At 41.1% G+C, this 16,385-nt stretch overlaps 1 protein-coding gene across 1 annotated transcript; it reads right to left on the reverse strand.

Moving 5' to 3' along the window:
• Positions 1–14,175: 14,175 nt before the first annotated feature.
• Positions 14,176–15,901, reverse strand: tcap (titin-cap (telethonin)). The gene is made up of 2 exons (XM_079645859.1): positions 15,591–15,901; positions 14,176–15,341 (listed from the first exon to the last, which is right to left on the reverse strand). The coding sequence occupies exons 1-2, from the start codon at positions 15,737–15,739 to the stop codon at positions 14,951–14,953; spliced, it is 540 nt and encodes a 179-aa protein (XP_079501985.1). The 5' UTR covers positions 15,740–15,901; the 3' UTR covers positions 14,176–14,950.
• Between the last annotated feature and the right edge of the window lie 484 nt (positions 15,902–16,385).

A 16,385-nucleotide genomic window follows, 5' to 3' on the forward strand; every position in this document is an offset into this window, starting at 1 on the left:
AACCAAGGAAAAACTAGAAAGATGATACCACTCTGCATGGGCTCAGAAGTATGCTCTCATTTTGCTGTAACACCATCATATACAATGTTGTTGTTTATTTTTAATCTGTGAAGCCCACTGAGACAAACTTGTTTTGTGATATTGGGCTATACAAATAAAGTTTGATTTGATTTGATAACCTGAGAAAAATACTTAAGTGAGTAACCCTTCATATTAGTCTGCAGCCGGACTGGTCTGCGACCTCCCCAAGTTCTCCCACACTACCCCACTCCTTAGCTCCCTCAACTGGCTGTCAGTGGAGGGAAGAATCTGCTTCAAGACACTGGTGCTGGCCTACCAAGCTGTGAAGGGAACAGCTTCTTCCTACTTCCAGGCCTTGGTTAAACCATACAGCAGCACGTGCACTACGCTCGGCGTCAGCCAATCGGCTTACACCTCCATCAGTGGGACCCAGGTACCCCTCAAAAACACGCCCGTTTGCTATCCTGGCTGCTAAATGGTGGAATCAGCTCCCTCAGGACAGCAGAAACTCTGCATATCTACCGTCGCAAACTGAAAACGCATCTATTTGGACTGTACCTTGGCAATTAAGTTATTGCTAGAAAAAAACTAAACTAAAAAACGAACTACTTGTTGAGTTAATTTAGGCCTTGTTACTAATTCACCAGCACTAACTATGATATGATCTTAAAGTGAATATATCTGCACTTTCCTTGTTGTTCGGAGCTTGATTCTTTATGGTTTTTGCACTTATTGTAAGTCGCATTGGATAAAAGAGTCAGCTAAATAATATGTAATGTATGTAACGTAATGTAGTCTCCCTACCATACAGTAGTATAACAGTATTAGCAGTATAAACATACTATGAGACAAAACATTGTGGATTTGGTGCTCAAGATCAATCCAGTTGCTTCACAGGGGTTGAAATGTGTTATGAATATCTAAAAAAAACATATTTTCATAATTCCCAAATAAAGTTTTAAAGTGTATAAATGAAATAAAAACATGAGTATGGATATAGAGCATTAAACATTAAACTAATAAAACATTGTTAAAGCAAATATGCCAGAAAATGTTGTTCACCCTCACAAATCTGGAAATCTACATTCTTTCTCTGCTTTAAAAATCTCAAAGGACAAAAAAGCTGGGATTGACATTTTCTCTTTTTGAGACATGTTATAGACCAAATAATTAATTAATTAAACACACTACAGTATGTTAGATTGTTTTTTAAAGCATTCATTAACTGTAATACTACACCAGTTAAGGGTGTATAGCAGTATAGGTTTAACAAATACAACACATATACAGACCACAACATACGCCCATCTCCTTACTAGTTTTTGCTGTACTGTTATACTACGAATTAATGCTATCTAGGAAATAGGGGCATTTAAATAAGCATTCTGCATTTTTCTAATATAAACATATCTGTTTAATCATTAGGTTGATGAAGGATGTAGTCTGTGTTATTACCTCTAGCCATATTTGAGCCATTACAGTGTATGCCATAAAGCATCCTCTCTTTGCGTTCACATGGTCAGATAGAAAACGTGTCCTTTATTTGTTTATTATAAATATTGAATCTAATTGAAAAGCTATAAACATTTTCTCTATAATTTTAGAGACAGAATTGTGCTTCAAAAATAAAATATTTATCCTAGAAAAGCCAGCATGCAGATTCAATCACTCACAAAATGTCAGCCACTTAAAGTCTAATCAGCTTTGTAATTACTTTCTATCTAGGTGGTTGTTAACTTATACATAAAGTCTAACGTCATTACAGACTGAGCATCTAGAACCTAAGTCTTCATTTAAATCAAATTGCAGATCATTTTTAGCTTGACATTCAAGACGTTCGATTTCTCTTCTTTGATAAGGGTAATACAAAAGTAATTGCTTCCACTGTGATTCAATGTAGAAAAAGAACATAAAAAGTCAAGAGTGGGTGGTTACTTTTATAGACAGTGTATGCTAGTTTTAGTTCTTTTAGTTCCCAGCTGCTCTGCTTTTGGCTTCCAAAGTGAGATTAACAGCCTGTACTGCATACTGTAGGTCAGTGCACTGATAAAAGAAGGAGGAAGTGTGTGTGTGTGTGTTTGTGTTTGTGTGGGTGAGTGCGTGTGCGCATATGCAGACTGTTGTGTTTTGACACCTTGGCAACCTGCTACTTTGTGCCTCTGCATCTCAGCAAACAGGTTAGAATTACACACCGAGTATCTTGTATCTAATTAATATCACCTCAAGCTTTCAAATATGGCGTGGACAGAACTTATTTATAAACACTTTGAGCCGTATGATCCTCAAGCTTTTGGATATTTCCAAAAGTGTGCTTTCTTTTTCCTCTTTTGTGGTTATCAGCTAAAGCCTCTTATCTTAGCAACAACTAACCTCCTGATATGTTTAGTTCAAACACAAACCAATCACTAAGTTGTCATATTACATACACTACCTGATTTGATGCTTGTTCTTTTGATTTGTTTTACCTTCCTGTGGAATAGAGCTTCGCCTCCTGCATGTATTGATATAGTTTATTCTCAGCCACTGTGCCTCAAGGTAGACAGCCTCATTACAGTCCCATTTCTCCTCCCAGAATCCTCAGCAGCCTACCACTGTCCTGCAGAAGCTCCCAGCGACCATGGTGCCTCTTGGCTTCGCTCCTTCCCTTAGGCCTGGTGGTCACGTCAAGGAGTGTATATGGCAGACTGTCACCACACTAACTAAATCTGAGGATTTCTCCCTCACTGTGGTTCTTGCCTGTCTGTCACATTACAAGCTTGCTATAAGCAATCACATATATTATTTATGGTCTACTCCTGAGCTTGGACATTACTTTTAATGTGTGTATGAGTTTGCAAGTGAGTGTGTGTGTGTGTGTGTGTGTGTGTGTGTGTGTGTGTGTGTGTGTGTGTGTGTGTGTGTGTGTGTGTGTGTGTGTGTGTGTGTGTGTGTGTGTGTGTGTGTGTGTGTGTGTGTTTCAAATTAATATCCAAGTACGTAAGTGTGTTTAAGTTAAGGTTTACCAATTCTTAAGGGAAAGCATAATAATTAAATATGAAGTTTTGTAAGACAGGGACGTTTAACTTAGAGAACACACGCCAAAAAGTCTTTCAGCAGATTGTTTTTGTGAGGCAATGTATTCAAAAAAAGTCAAATAATTGGATATTGATTAGGCGTTATAACAGTTGGCTTTCTAAACCAAGCTACTGAGTCACTTTGAGTTTACTCCGGTTATAAAACAGTCCTATGCTTATATATGAATCATTCAAAGCCAAACTTTTAGTTTGACACTTACTGTAAGCTGCATATCCAAACTATAAGTTATGATACAGATACTTGAAAAATGTCAGAACTCAAAAATCACATTTGAAGAGTTTTAGCTGATTGCATATCTGAAGTCAAGCTCTCGTAACTAGACAAGTGTAAAGCAAAAATCTTTGAAGGTCCATCAAAAGTTTATTTTGATGGATCACACATATAAATTCAGTTTTAACGTTTCAGTTTTTTAAATGGTCTTATCAATCACCATATGTCTCTTTTTAGGTCATTATTGATCAGCAACATATCAATTAATTTGATTGATTGATTGTACATTTTCCATGTCACATGGCTGAGAAAACCATGTTTACCTTTAACAATATTTGCCAAAGTTTCCAGTACATTAGTAGCCACAATAAAAGCAACTGCATTTGTTTATATTTCATGTGGAGCATTCATTTCAAACATGTACTTAGTATCAAGCGCACAATCAGTTACATGTTTATGAATCTAGCAAAAGAACACTGCATTTTTTTTTAAGTGGACAACACTATAGAAGGTGACTGACAACACTGATAGAACAATTTCACAAGAGAGGATACAGCAGCTGGATGTTACAGGAAGTGTTATCTATGAGATAGAGACCAGGCTTATCAAGGCTAACCAAATGTGTTTAGCATGAAGAGTCCTCATACAGTTTTCATGTAATTACCCATTAAAAGTATCACACATTATGATACTGTACGTTGCATCATTGAGCTAACTGCCCTTGTATCATTCATAATGCCTGGAAAAGCATTCAATAATTTATCAGGGTTACAAATATTTATTGAAAATAAGAGTGGAATTATCATAATTGAACAGACTTTCCTAAAACTTGGTCAGAAAGTGTATTCATATGGCTGGAAGGACTGAAATAATATCGCGAGCTGGTTCAATACTGAACAAAAATTGAGTGACAAGAAGGTGACGAGACTCACATTCACCATCTCGGTTTAACACAATGTGGATGAATCACCTATTCACCCAGGACAGAATGGCAGGCTGATAAAAATAGATAAGACAATCAGAACACCATCAGATAGAGTTGATTGTGCTCTGTCTGTGTGTGTGTTTGTGTGTGTGTGCGTTTGAGACTGTGTGTGTGTGTGTGTGTGTGTGTGTGTGTGTGTGTGTGTGTGTGTGTGTGTGTGTGTGTGTGTGTGTGTGTGTGTGTGTGTGTGTGTGTGTGTGTGTGTGTGTGTGTGTGTGTGTGTGTGTTATTTTGAATATGCAGACCTTTTAGATCTGATGATGATCCAGACTGTCCAGATGCAGAAGGTCATCATGAATGACATGAACAGATTCTCTCTCAGCTCCTTCCGATCCTCCAGCCCTCTGTCGGCCCTGCAGTGGGAACCAAAAAAGGATCAGTCTCAGTTGATTCGATAAAATGAGTAGAGTTTTATTAAAACAGGTTTTGTATTGGAACCTAAAAAAATAATAAACAAAGACTGAAGTTGCTCATAAATTGCATTTTTGAATTTAATTTTGATATAATAATATGTAGAAAAGTGAATTGAGTTCTACCAAGCTACAACAAAACCTATTATTATTCCACTGCAGATCATAAACAATATCCAGATGTATTATAGGTTCAGTTACTGTAATAGCAATTCACCAAGTTCCTGATATGAATTTTCTTGAGATAAGTTGTATTTTTAATCAAATTCATGGAACCTTGCGATCTCCTATAGCTCTACTCAAATAATATTTTATTTATGAATTATAAATACAAAAATTGTCGAAGTTTCTGAATTCTAAGCCTTCCCAGTTGCTTGTGTTTCATTGACTGGGTTGAAATCTGAACATCCAAGAAACATTAAGGATCTTTTACAAATTGCAAGTGAATAATAAATATATATAAACAATAAATGCATTTTAAATGCAACGTCTAAAGACCCGAGGGGGCACAGAAAGTTTGGGCTGTAAAGATAAAAGATTAATCTTTTTGTATAGAAAACTATGGGCCACAGGTAGAACAATTGCATCATTTTCTTATTTCAGCAGGTGATCATTTTAAATTGGAAATACTGAATCCTCCTCGCTGTCATTATTCTATAACGCAAACAAGACAGTTTATTTTCCTTTTCTTACAGTATCAATCAGTGAACTCAAACTTAAGCAGCCCTGAGCCTTAAGCACAGGACTGTTGTTTCCTTCACTGTGTGTCAGGCTCCCAGAGACCCGGGTATAATCCAAGAGAATGAGGCTGACCCAGAGACACAGTATACCTCCACATTAGCAGCCTGACCCTCAGCTGGCAGACATGCATGGCTCCTGTTTGGGCCACACTGGTCTACCAAGATCCACAAACAAACTCCTTTTTCCCTACACTGAGTAACTGAGTCTTTTAAATTGAATTTAACTAATTACTGGGTCATCAACTAGGCTACTTTGGAAAAATGCAAAACGAGAAAAGTACACAAAAGTACATAATGTGCTATTTCAGGCAAAACATCGCATAAGCAGTTCCCAGTTTTGTGAGCTGTCAATGTGGGTATGTTTGCTCAATTATACCTCGTTGTCCTACTTCTTCCCAGTTTGGTAATCGTCTCATAAAGATGTCTGAGATCCTTGAAGTTTCTTCTTGAACAGTTACTACCACTTCCGAAAAAAAAGGCGAACAAAACTTCTCTGACTAGCTAACGCGAGCAGTTAATCATTTTTTCCCTGGAGAATCACTACGCGTTTGGTCTTATTTTATAAGAGGAGTTGACAACAATATCAGAATACCTTTATATGCAGTGGCTGGTGGGCACCGAGGTGTGAGTTTGCCTCTTCTGGGGACAAGCACATTAAAACACCTTCTAAAAACTCAGCCAAGGACCTGAAATGTAGAATAATAAAACATGAATAACTCACAACAGGGATTGGGGATTGTCTTTTGTTGCCATTCGCACCAAATGACATTTCGCCTCTACTGGTGTGCAGACGATTATAAAATAGTCAACCGCTTCTCGTTTCTTTAAAACACTAGTTTGTTCCTGCTCCTTTCTGATTATGGAATGTGGAATGAGTTTTGATTCATTAATAATAATTTGTGCAATACCATGAGAAGAATAGAAAAAAAAATTGAATGCACATTCATCTTTCTGAAAATGAGAGGGAAATCCTTCAAACTAATCAGACACTCTTCCTTTCAACCTAATGATTAGTTTGTATGAAATCAATCACCCAATTGCAGTTGCAGGTAAGACATTTCCTTTATAGCAGGCACCCAAATCGAATATTCACAGAGCTAATCTCTGAGGTTTTGATTAAAAAGGGAAGCGGCATTTTCTCTCCAGAGGCTCCACCGTGTCAGTCAGATTCAACCTGTGTTTTTTTCATGAAACTCATCCCTTTGGCTTAAATCCATACAACACATCCTCACTCCCAGGTCGGCCTATGTTGACGTCATGTCAAGTCCCCTGTGTCGGCTTTTTCCAACGCAAGGGGGGGCGGCCGTGTCGGCTTTTTCCAATGCAAGGGGGGTGGCCCTTAGCGTACATTTTCAACTTTCCGGGATGTCCATAGGCTTCTATATAGCTCCCTAAACGTATGTTTTAGACTTGAGATCGCGAGCGAATGCTACCCGCAGATCCATTCTCACAGCGTTTATCAACCTTTTTCTAACTCAATATCAAGCCACACTTATTGTTTTTACTTCTTTATTTTAATTGAATAATGTAGGACTTTTGTTGCTGTCAGTTATGGGGAGAGTAGGGGCTCAGAATACTGAAATCTGTATTGTTTCATCGTTTTTCCTTCTAATTTTGTATTCTTTTCTAAACCACAAACTGTTATTTACTCAACAATAACACATAATTATCCCTGTGTTTATTTATTTGTTTGATTAATAAACACAAGTTGGAGTCTGTCAGGACCGAGGGTCGGAGCAGCTCATAGTAGCCTAGTGGCTTTAGAGAATTTTACACCCGGAAGTAAGTATTCTCCCCGCTTCGCTTGACAAACCCCGTGATAGTCCTCAAGCTCTGTGATTGGATTTTTGAGTGTGCGCCGAGGGTTACGCCGAGCATCGAACAACACTTTCAAATGGGATGAAACCACGGCAGACTGTCCAAAACTGGATTTGAACGGGTATATTGGCTCCAACTGAATCGCTACTTTGTTCAAGTAGTTTTCCGTTAGTTTTCCTCCATTTCATCATCACAACAACCAACACGTGCACTCTGCCTGCCTACGACCCTTCCCAAAGCACCCCAGCCTGTTCAAACTTAACATCATCTTAAACTTGCTCTGTTTAACACCCGGTCCCTAAACAACAAGGGTCTCATTCTCAATGAATTCATCACTGACAATAATCTGGACTTTCTCTGTATCACAGAAACTTGGCAAAAACCACGGGAATACTTCTCCCTCAACCAGACAACACCCCCAGGATACACATATATTGAAAAACCACGCCACCATGGGCGTGGAGGTGGAATTGCCACAATTCTAAGAAATAATATAAAAACAATTGCAATAAACATCCCTTGCCCCTCCTCATTTGAACACCTTGCATTTAAACTGTCTGATCCAAAACCCCTGGTTACAGCAGTCATTTACCGTCTCCCCAAACCAAACCCTGCTTTCCCCTCGGATCTTGCTGAATTCCTCACACAACTTTGCTCTATCTCTCCATCTGTATTATTACTTGGTGATTTCAATATTCATGTTGACTCAAATGACTCCTATACCGCTTCAGAACTCCTGGACATACTCAACTGTTTCAATATCACACAACATGTTGATTTTCCCACCCATAAAAAAGGTCACACACTGGACCTGATCGGCACCACTGGCATCGCCATCAGCAACCTGACCACCTATGATCTCACCATCTCCGATCACCTGGCCCTCATCATGGACATCCTAACCCCAACCCCCCTCATCAAGCAGAAGTGCACCATACAATTCCGGAATATCAAGTCCATACACCCCTCCTCCCTCTCCTCCCTACTGGCTGACACCATCCCTGACTCCACCGTCACCCAGAATGTTTCACCTACTGACCTGGTCAACACCTACAACAATGCTCTCTCCTCCTGTCTCAACCAACTCGCTCCAATAAAAACCAAGTATGTCTCTTTCACTCACTCGGCCCCCTGGTACACCGATCATCTCCATTGCCTCAAAACGAAAGGTCGCCAGCTCGAAAGACATGCTAAACGAACTGGTCTCACTATCCACAAACACATGTATAGACTGCACCAACAGCAGTACAAAGATGCCCTCAACAGTGCACGCTCTTTCCACTACTCCTCTGCAATACAATCTGGCAGCAATAACCCAAAGTCCCTTTTTTCAACTATTAACAAGCTCCTCAATCCCCATGGATAATATCTCCAACTCCTTCACCACCTCAAAGTGTGAATCCTTCCTCTCATTCCTCAAAAGCAAAATTGAAATAATGCACAGCAACATAGCCAACTCCTCCGTCTCGTCCACCACCCATCCTTTTCCGGAACCTGCCTACCCTCCTCCTTCCAGGCACCCTTTTACAGCCTTCAGACAAATTACCTCACTGGACATAGTTGCCCAAGTCACCGGCATGAATACCTCAACTTCCATCCTGGACCCCATGCCCTCCACCCTTGTCAAGGCCTGCCTCCCACAACTCACTCATCTTATCACCACAGTCATCAACTCCTCTCTGTCCACTGGACTCGTCCCCCCTGCTCTGAAACTCGCTGCTGTCACTCCCATACTCAAAAAACCTGGTCTCAACCCTGATTCCCTCAATAACTACCGGCCCATCTCTAACCTCCCATTCCTGTCAAAAATTCTGGAGCGAACTGTTGCCTCCCAACTAAAATCCCATCTGGACTGCAATAACCTTCATGAACCTTTTCAATCTAGTTTCCGTACTCGCCACAGCACAGAATCTGCCCTACTCAAGGTGACCAACGACATTCTCCTCTCTGCTGACTCTGGTTCCCTCTCAATTCTCATTGTCCTTGACCTAACAGCCGCATTTGACACGATCAACCATTCCATCCTCATCAACCGCCTCCAGTCTTCCATTGGCATTACCGGTACTGCCCTCTCCTGGTTTAAATCCTATCTCTCTGACAGACACCAATTCATCTCCATTAACAATTCCAAATCCCCCACAACCCCCGTCAATCATGGCGTCCCTCAGGGTTCTGTACTTGGTCCCCTTCTGTTCATCATCTACATCCTCCCAATTGGACAAATCCTCCGTCAACATCAACTCCAGTTCCACTGTTATGCTGATGACACACAGCTCTACCTCTCAACAAAATCAATTTCTCCAACCACACACTTCCAGCTCAGCACCTGCCTCACTGACATTAAAATTTGGATGCAAAACTATTTTCTAAAACTTAACTGTGACAAATCAGAACTTATAATCATTGGCCCAAACTCACTTACCCGCTCAACCCAAGATTTTTCTCTTACCATCGATGGCTCCATTGTCAACCCCTCCTCTCACATCCGTAACCTTGGCATCATCCTCGACCCCACCCTCACTTTCCTCCCTCACGTCAACCAGGTCACAAAAAACGCATTCTTCCATTTAAAGAACATCGCCCACATTAGACCTTCCTTCTCATCGACCGCTGCTGAAACTATGATCCATGCCTTTATAACATCCCGACTGGATTACTGCAACAGCATACTTTTTGGATCACCTGCATTCACACTAAAAAAAGTTCAATATGTCCAAAACTCAGCTGCCCGCTTGCTCACCTCCACCCGACGCTCCGACCACATCACCCCTATCCTCCATGACCTCCACTGGCTCCCCATCAAACACCGCAATGACTTAAAATATTACTTTTCACTTTCAAAGCCCTCAACAACCTTACCCCCCCTACATCTGTGACCTCATCCAACGACACACCCCCACCCGTCGCCTCAGGTCTGCAGAAGCTAACCTACTGCAGCCCATCAGGACAAAGCTCCGGACCTGGGGTGACAGGGCCTTCGCAGCAGCCTCCCCCACACTCTGGAACTCCCTCCCCAGCCACGTCAGATCCGCCAACACTCTCACATCATTCAAACAATCCCTCAAAACTCTCCTTTTCACTCTTGCCTTCAACTCCTAATCAACTATCCCCTTGCCCTTATTCCTCCTAGCTTAGCACTTTCTACTTTTGTCGTTATTTTGTTTTACTTGCTCGTAAGCGCTTTGAGCACCAGGAAAAGCGCTTTATAAATGTAACGTATTATTATTATTATTATTAATAATGTGCTTTAACCACCAGGTGTCCCTTTCTATCAGCTGTGCACCATTATGGTGTAAATATACTATACTGATTGGATCAAATATAAAAGTCAGCCGAATTAGTATTGATACTGCAAGAAGACTTATATTGTGAAGAGAAATTGAAGATTTTGTTTAATTGCTGATATATTTATGATCCACGTCACATATTCAGTTTCGGCGGCAGTTGTTCATGTTTGTCTAGAAGTCTTCTCATCAGGGCTCTATAAATAGCGAACTACGGCAGATATGTAATATTTAATGCAGCCGAACCGTGTATTAAAATGCCGTTATGTGATGACCTCCAAAGAGAAAATCAAGCAAACTCAAAATAAAGTATCATTTTATTTTTAAAAAATGTTTTCGTATTTCACATCAACAGGAAGTCCGGTTAACTAAAATGTCCGTGCGGAACAATACCTCAACCCATAGATCCGTGGGTGAATAACGTAATCACCACATTACACACATCCCTTCACATTTACATTTTTATTTACATTAAATTATTTGGTGAGGCCTTCTAAAATGTTTTTAAATATAATTAGGGTTGTAGTTGAAGAGGTTGTAAATTATTTCGTTGCCTGGCAACGCAATCGCACAACGGCACGTCCATTAATACAGATACAGATACAGATTTCAGTATTCTGAGCCCCTACTCTCCCCATAACTGACAGCAACAAAAGTCCTACATTATTCAATTAAAATAAAGAAGTAAAAACAAAAGTGTGGCTTGATATTGAGTTAGAAAAAGGTTGATAAACGCTGTGAGAATGGATCTGCGGGTAGCATTCGCTCGCGATCTCAAGTCGTCTAAAACATACGTTTAGGGAGCTATATAGAAGCCTATGGACATCCCGGAAAGTTGAAAATGTACGCTAAGGGCCGCCCCCCTTGCGTTGGAAAAAGCCGACACGGCCGCCCACCCTTGCGTTGGAAAAAGCCGACACAGGGGACTTAACATAACGTCAACATAGGCCGACCTGGGAGTGAGGATGTGTTGATCCATACATGCTCAAAGACATTGGGAGTTAACAATGCAGGTGTGGCCCTTACTTTAAGAACATAGGTGATATTTGATATGTACATTTTGATACATTTAAAACTTTGCATAGTTTAAGCAAAACATGCTGGAAATGTATTTTAAGGACCATCAGATGATCATTGAGGTTCATTAATTTGCCAATGCACTGGGACCAACATCACACTTGCAGAAAGTAAAACAAACACAGCATCACCCAGCAAATAGCCAATTAACACTGTCTGCTCTTATGTCATGGGAGCCGTGAAAGCAAGGTGACAAGAGGAGCTACATAAGCAGGTATCAGAGTGATTGTTTATTGATTGGGGATGTTTCAAGTGATTATGGTGCTGGTGATTGTGAATGGATGAAGAGATGAATTCATCAGAGGCTTTAGATGTGTGTTATGTTTTATTTTTTGTCTTTTCTTTTCATATCAAACAACAGTACTGATTAGGCAAAAGCAGAGAGTGATCATCTATCCACTTGCCAGATATCTTGTCTGTGAAATTACAAGTATGATGAAAAAAAAATGAGTCTTGCATTCATTGGTATTCACGTAACGATCATTATTTCACACTGTTGTATGAAATGTAGCTTATTGCAATTCAATATTTGTTATGTTAAAGGTGGGGTAGGTATTGAGAAACCGGCTCGAGATACACTTTTTGTTATATTCCATGGAATGCTCTTAACATCCCGATAGCAATGAATATCTGAAGTGCTTTGACGAAAAATCCATACAAAAATGTCATCTATGGAGGCCGTAGTACTGTAAAAAGCACGACCAATCATTTTAGCCGGGCCGGCTAAAATAACTGGATGGCCTACCTGCCTGTCAGCCTTCCATCTGTGCACAAACTTATCTCGTGCCCTCATTGGTCATGTGCGCGTTCGTGTGTGTTGGAGGAGGGGCTCTGTAAGGAAGTGGCAAATGTTTTCCGGTTGTGTATTTTCAAATTCTAGCACACTCGAGCTGGTTTCTCCAAAATGACCTACCCCACCTTTCATGAGTAATAGAATAAACAAGAAAATCTATTTAAGTCCCATGTGAATTGATTTTTTGCCTTTCTTTATTCGTCCTGCATTTCTCCAATCATCCAGTAGGGAGCAGCAACAGATGCTTAAAAGACCACAAGAAAGATCAAGACCTGTTTTGACCTGGTGAACAGCTTTCAAAGTGACACTGCATGCTATTTGCTGATTTAGGTCATAACATGCCACTGTGGGACATAGCAGGGTTGTCACTACACACAAGATCGATTGCTGTGTATCACTGTCTGACCTTGTCTTTAAATACACTGTGATGAGTAGTAGGCAAACTGCTCAATCAAAAGCTAGGTTTAAATGAGAACAACAGTTGAGGTTTTAATTGTATTCTTCACTGATTCAAACTCAGGTGTTGAGTGTTGCATTAACTTGCTGGCAATGGCATATTGGTTGAATTTGCCAAATGGGATAATTCAGTAAGCAGTATAGCTGAAACAGCTGAGTATGAAAGAATTTCAATGTCAATTTACAAGATTCTTTCCGTGACAACACATGGCATATCAATTCCCACATTCCTTGGCATACACTGAAAATAGTTTCAAGGTTTGGAGGCTCATTTTGAGTTTGAAAACTGTGAGAGTGCAGGGTGCTGAGGACCACAGGATTCCATCAACACTGTGGGAGGGTAATTTTAAAGATAGAGGCTGAAGGCAGCACACCTAAATCTCTGATAAAGCATGAGGATTAAGAGCTCAAGTGGTAAGGACGTGCCAATACAGCTGTCTCTGCACTGTCTGCACGGTAATGCCAATGTTTATCCAGCTATTAATATCAAACCAGCACACGGTGCCTATCATAAAGACAAGTGAGAGAGAGAGAGAGAGAGAGAAAGAGAGAGAGAGAGAGAGAGATGGAGGACCAAAGAAATTGGCAAATAAAATCAGAAGAGGAATGAGAATGGCGACGTATAATAAATAAATTAGATCAAGCTTATTATGGATTTAGGGAGCAAATAAAGAAGAGGTAGTGCAGTGCATTCAGTAAAGCTCTGCACACCAACAAGGGAACAGTACGCTCTGTGTTGGAAACTAACAAACACACGTGGGGGAACATGAACGATAAAGAGGGATTAAATTTGGTGAAGGGGGGCTTGCTCAGTGGTGGTTGGTGGACACGGTCACAGTGTGTCTGTATCATATTTTAGGTGAGAGAAATCCAGCTATTTATTTCAGTCTTTCTAGCACCATGGTACCCCACCCCTCAAATTATTTTTCTCATTAATCAGTGTTTATGTATAAACCCTGTTTGATGTAGTTCTATATATCCCCAGTTTCTTTGTTGTATCCAGCTTTCTTCTGTCTACAACTCAATATCCCCAGGGAACAATAAAGTCCAATCTAATCTATTACACAGTGTTATACAGTGATAAACCAAGCTAACTATAGTGTTGAGATAAAAGTGAGTCCTTGGAGCTTAGCTAGAATCCTTGTAAACCAGGTTACAATGAGCTTAGATTACTTGTCCCTAAGTGTGCTATCATTACTTTTTCAGCAGTGTTTGAATGACCAAACTCTCACTATCCCCCAAAGCTTTTCCCATTCTCCATTGAATATAAAGATAATAAGTTGCATACAAGAGAAAACACATGTAGTGAGTTTCAGAGATGCTTTTATTTGGAAAAATATAAATATCTAGGTAAAATATTCCAACATGATCACAAACATTTTAAATGAATTCACAACACCACCATTCTCAGCTAATACAGTAGTGACCTTTGTATCAGATAGGATATAAACATCTGCCACTCAACTAACAAGAAACACAAACACATATTTACAGCTGCAGCCAGAGCATTCTGTACTTTACACAGAGATCAGAGACTGTCAAGAGCTTGTATAAAAACCCTACTCCGACTCCTCACCCCTCCCCCCCATTCCCCTCTGACTATTCATCTTCCTCATGCGTCATTTTCCATCTGTCACTTTCAGCGTCATTGCATACCTTTATCCCCTTCTACAGGTATGATTCATGAATCTAATGACCTCAAGAACACTTTCATTATACCTTTTCAATGCAAAAAAATAGTTGGGTCGCAGTAATTTCACTGATCAACAGATATGAGGCCAGCTGGCAAGCACAGGCTGAGATCAGCCCATGGCACAGCTGAGAACACACACCCTGCCTCTCCACCACAATGCCCTCACAACCATCTGTAATACCACTGACCACCAAATGCAGACGGTGACTGGTGCTGTGCTCGCCAAGAAACACAGATAGTGCTAAAGATCTACAGCTTTTAATACGAGATTTCTGTATATATGTTTTTGTTCAAGCCAATTCCTAAAACACGTACTATGTTGACTATTCTTTCCCAATTGGCACCCATCTCGTCTTTCTCTAACATCCCCTCTTTCTTGTTTTGCTTTTCAGCCTCTCTGGGCCTCTATGGACAGGGAGCGACGCAGGTCTCTGGGCCCTTTGAAGAAATCCATGGCGCCAGGCTTGACTGGAGGGAGGTCTTTGAGGATCTCGTTCACGCTCCTCTTGCTGGGACAGGCTCCGTCTGGGGCCGTTAAGGGCAGCAGGTCCTCTTCTGTGTGTGGAGCTCCACGTCCGAGCCTGATGCCCAGCTCTGCAGGGGTGAATATGGGCAAGGGGAGGGTTCTTCTCTTTGGCAGCAGCTGGTGCTCCCTCACCCCACTTTCCACAGTGCCCACTCTGAAGACACCGGAGGGGCAGATCTGTGTCAGCGAGCGGGCCTGCCACTGCCGGGACAGAGTCTCCCTACGAGAGTCGTCATTCATGTTCATTGTCTGCCTGTGGGCATCAGAAAAAAAGTTGGAAACTGTTGGAGCATTCAATGTGATTTCAATGTGATTAACATCTGCCTGATTTTGAACTGCCTTCCAATATTAGATCATCAACTATCGACTGGTACATGAGAAGAAAGCAATCTATTTCTAATGGTAACGTTTGGAATGATAGTAAGGATAACTCTTCAACTCTCATTCAGTGAGGGATCAGGGGACTTGCAGAAGGTTCTCTGATCAGTCTGTGAGCTCTCACCTGTCCTGAGGGTGAGTCTTGAGACTGACACTAGTCCAGTCAGCACTGTAGCTCTCCCTGTTAGCATTGTTCTCCTCCCGTACACTGCAGGCCAGCTCCGCTCCCACCATCACACTGTTTTGCTTCTCTAGCACGGTACAGAATGGCATCGTCTCTGCTGTAGGAAGATCTGTCTCAGATATTTAGTCTCAAACGGGTTTTGTTGATGGGTCTTCTGTGTCTGTGATGAGGGTCTTCTGTGCTCAGTGATGCTCCCGCTGGCTGTGTCTCCTGGCTCCTGTCCTCTCTTTTTGTGATCTGTCTGGCTGGGCTTACATCTGTCTACGGCTTTTATAGATGTCCTGTTGCTATTCCTGATGCATGTTGTCACTCTACAATCAGTATGCACTGACATCCAACACCAAGTGCACCGTGTCTCATTCCCTGAGAGCCAAACTCTGAGGAGGGGTTACGGGTAAATGGGCTGTGAATCCCCCTGATTCTCAAAGTGTATGCCCAGCCTCCACTGTTATCGCTCACCCAAACACTTTCCACTTCAGCCAGGTTTGCAGTGTCTCAGAGGAGAGAGTATCATGGAGACACTCTCTACCAAGATTATATTAACATGGAGACAGACAAACACAACAGGTTTAGTCTTCCGAGGAATCTTAATATACTTTGGCTTTGATGTACACAAAGTGACACTGTGTTAATGTGGAAAGATAACAATGAAGCAGCTGTTTTACTGTACACAAAGGATATTTCCGACATGTATGATCAGACATAACACATCTGTCACTTGGGGATAAAAGGTGA

Source organism: Notothenia rossii (assembly GCF_949606895.1).
Source record: "Notothenia rossii genome assembly, chromosome: 8".
In the NCBI taxonomy this organism is placed as follows: domain Eukaryota; kingdom Metazoa; phylum Chordata; class Actinopteri; order Perciformes; family Nototheniidae; genus Notothenia; species Notothenia rossii.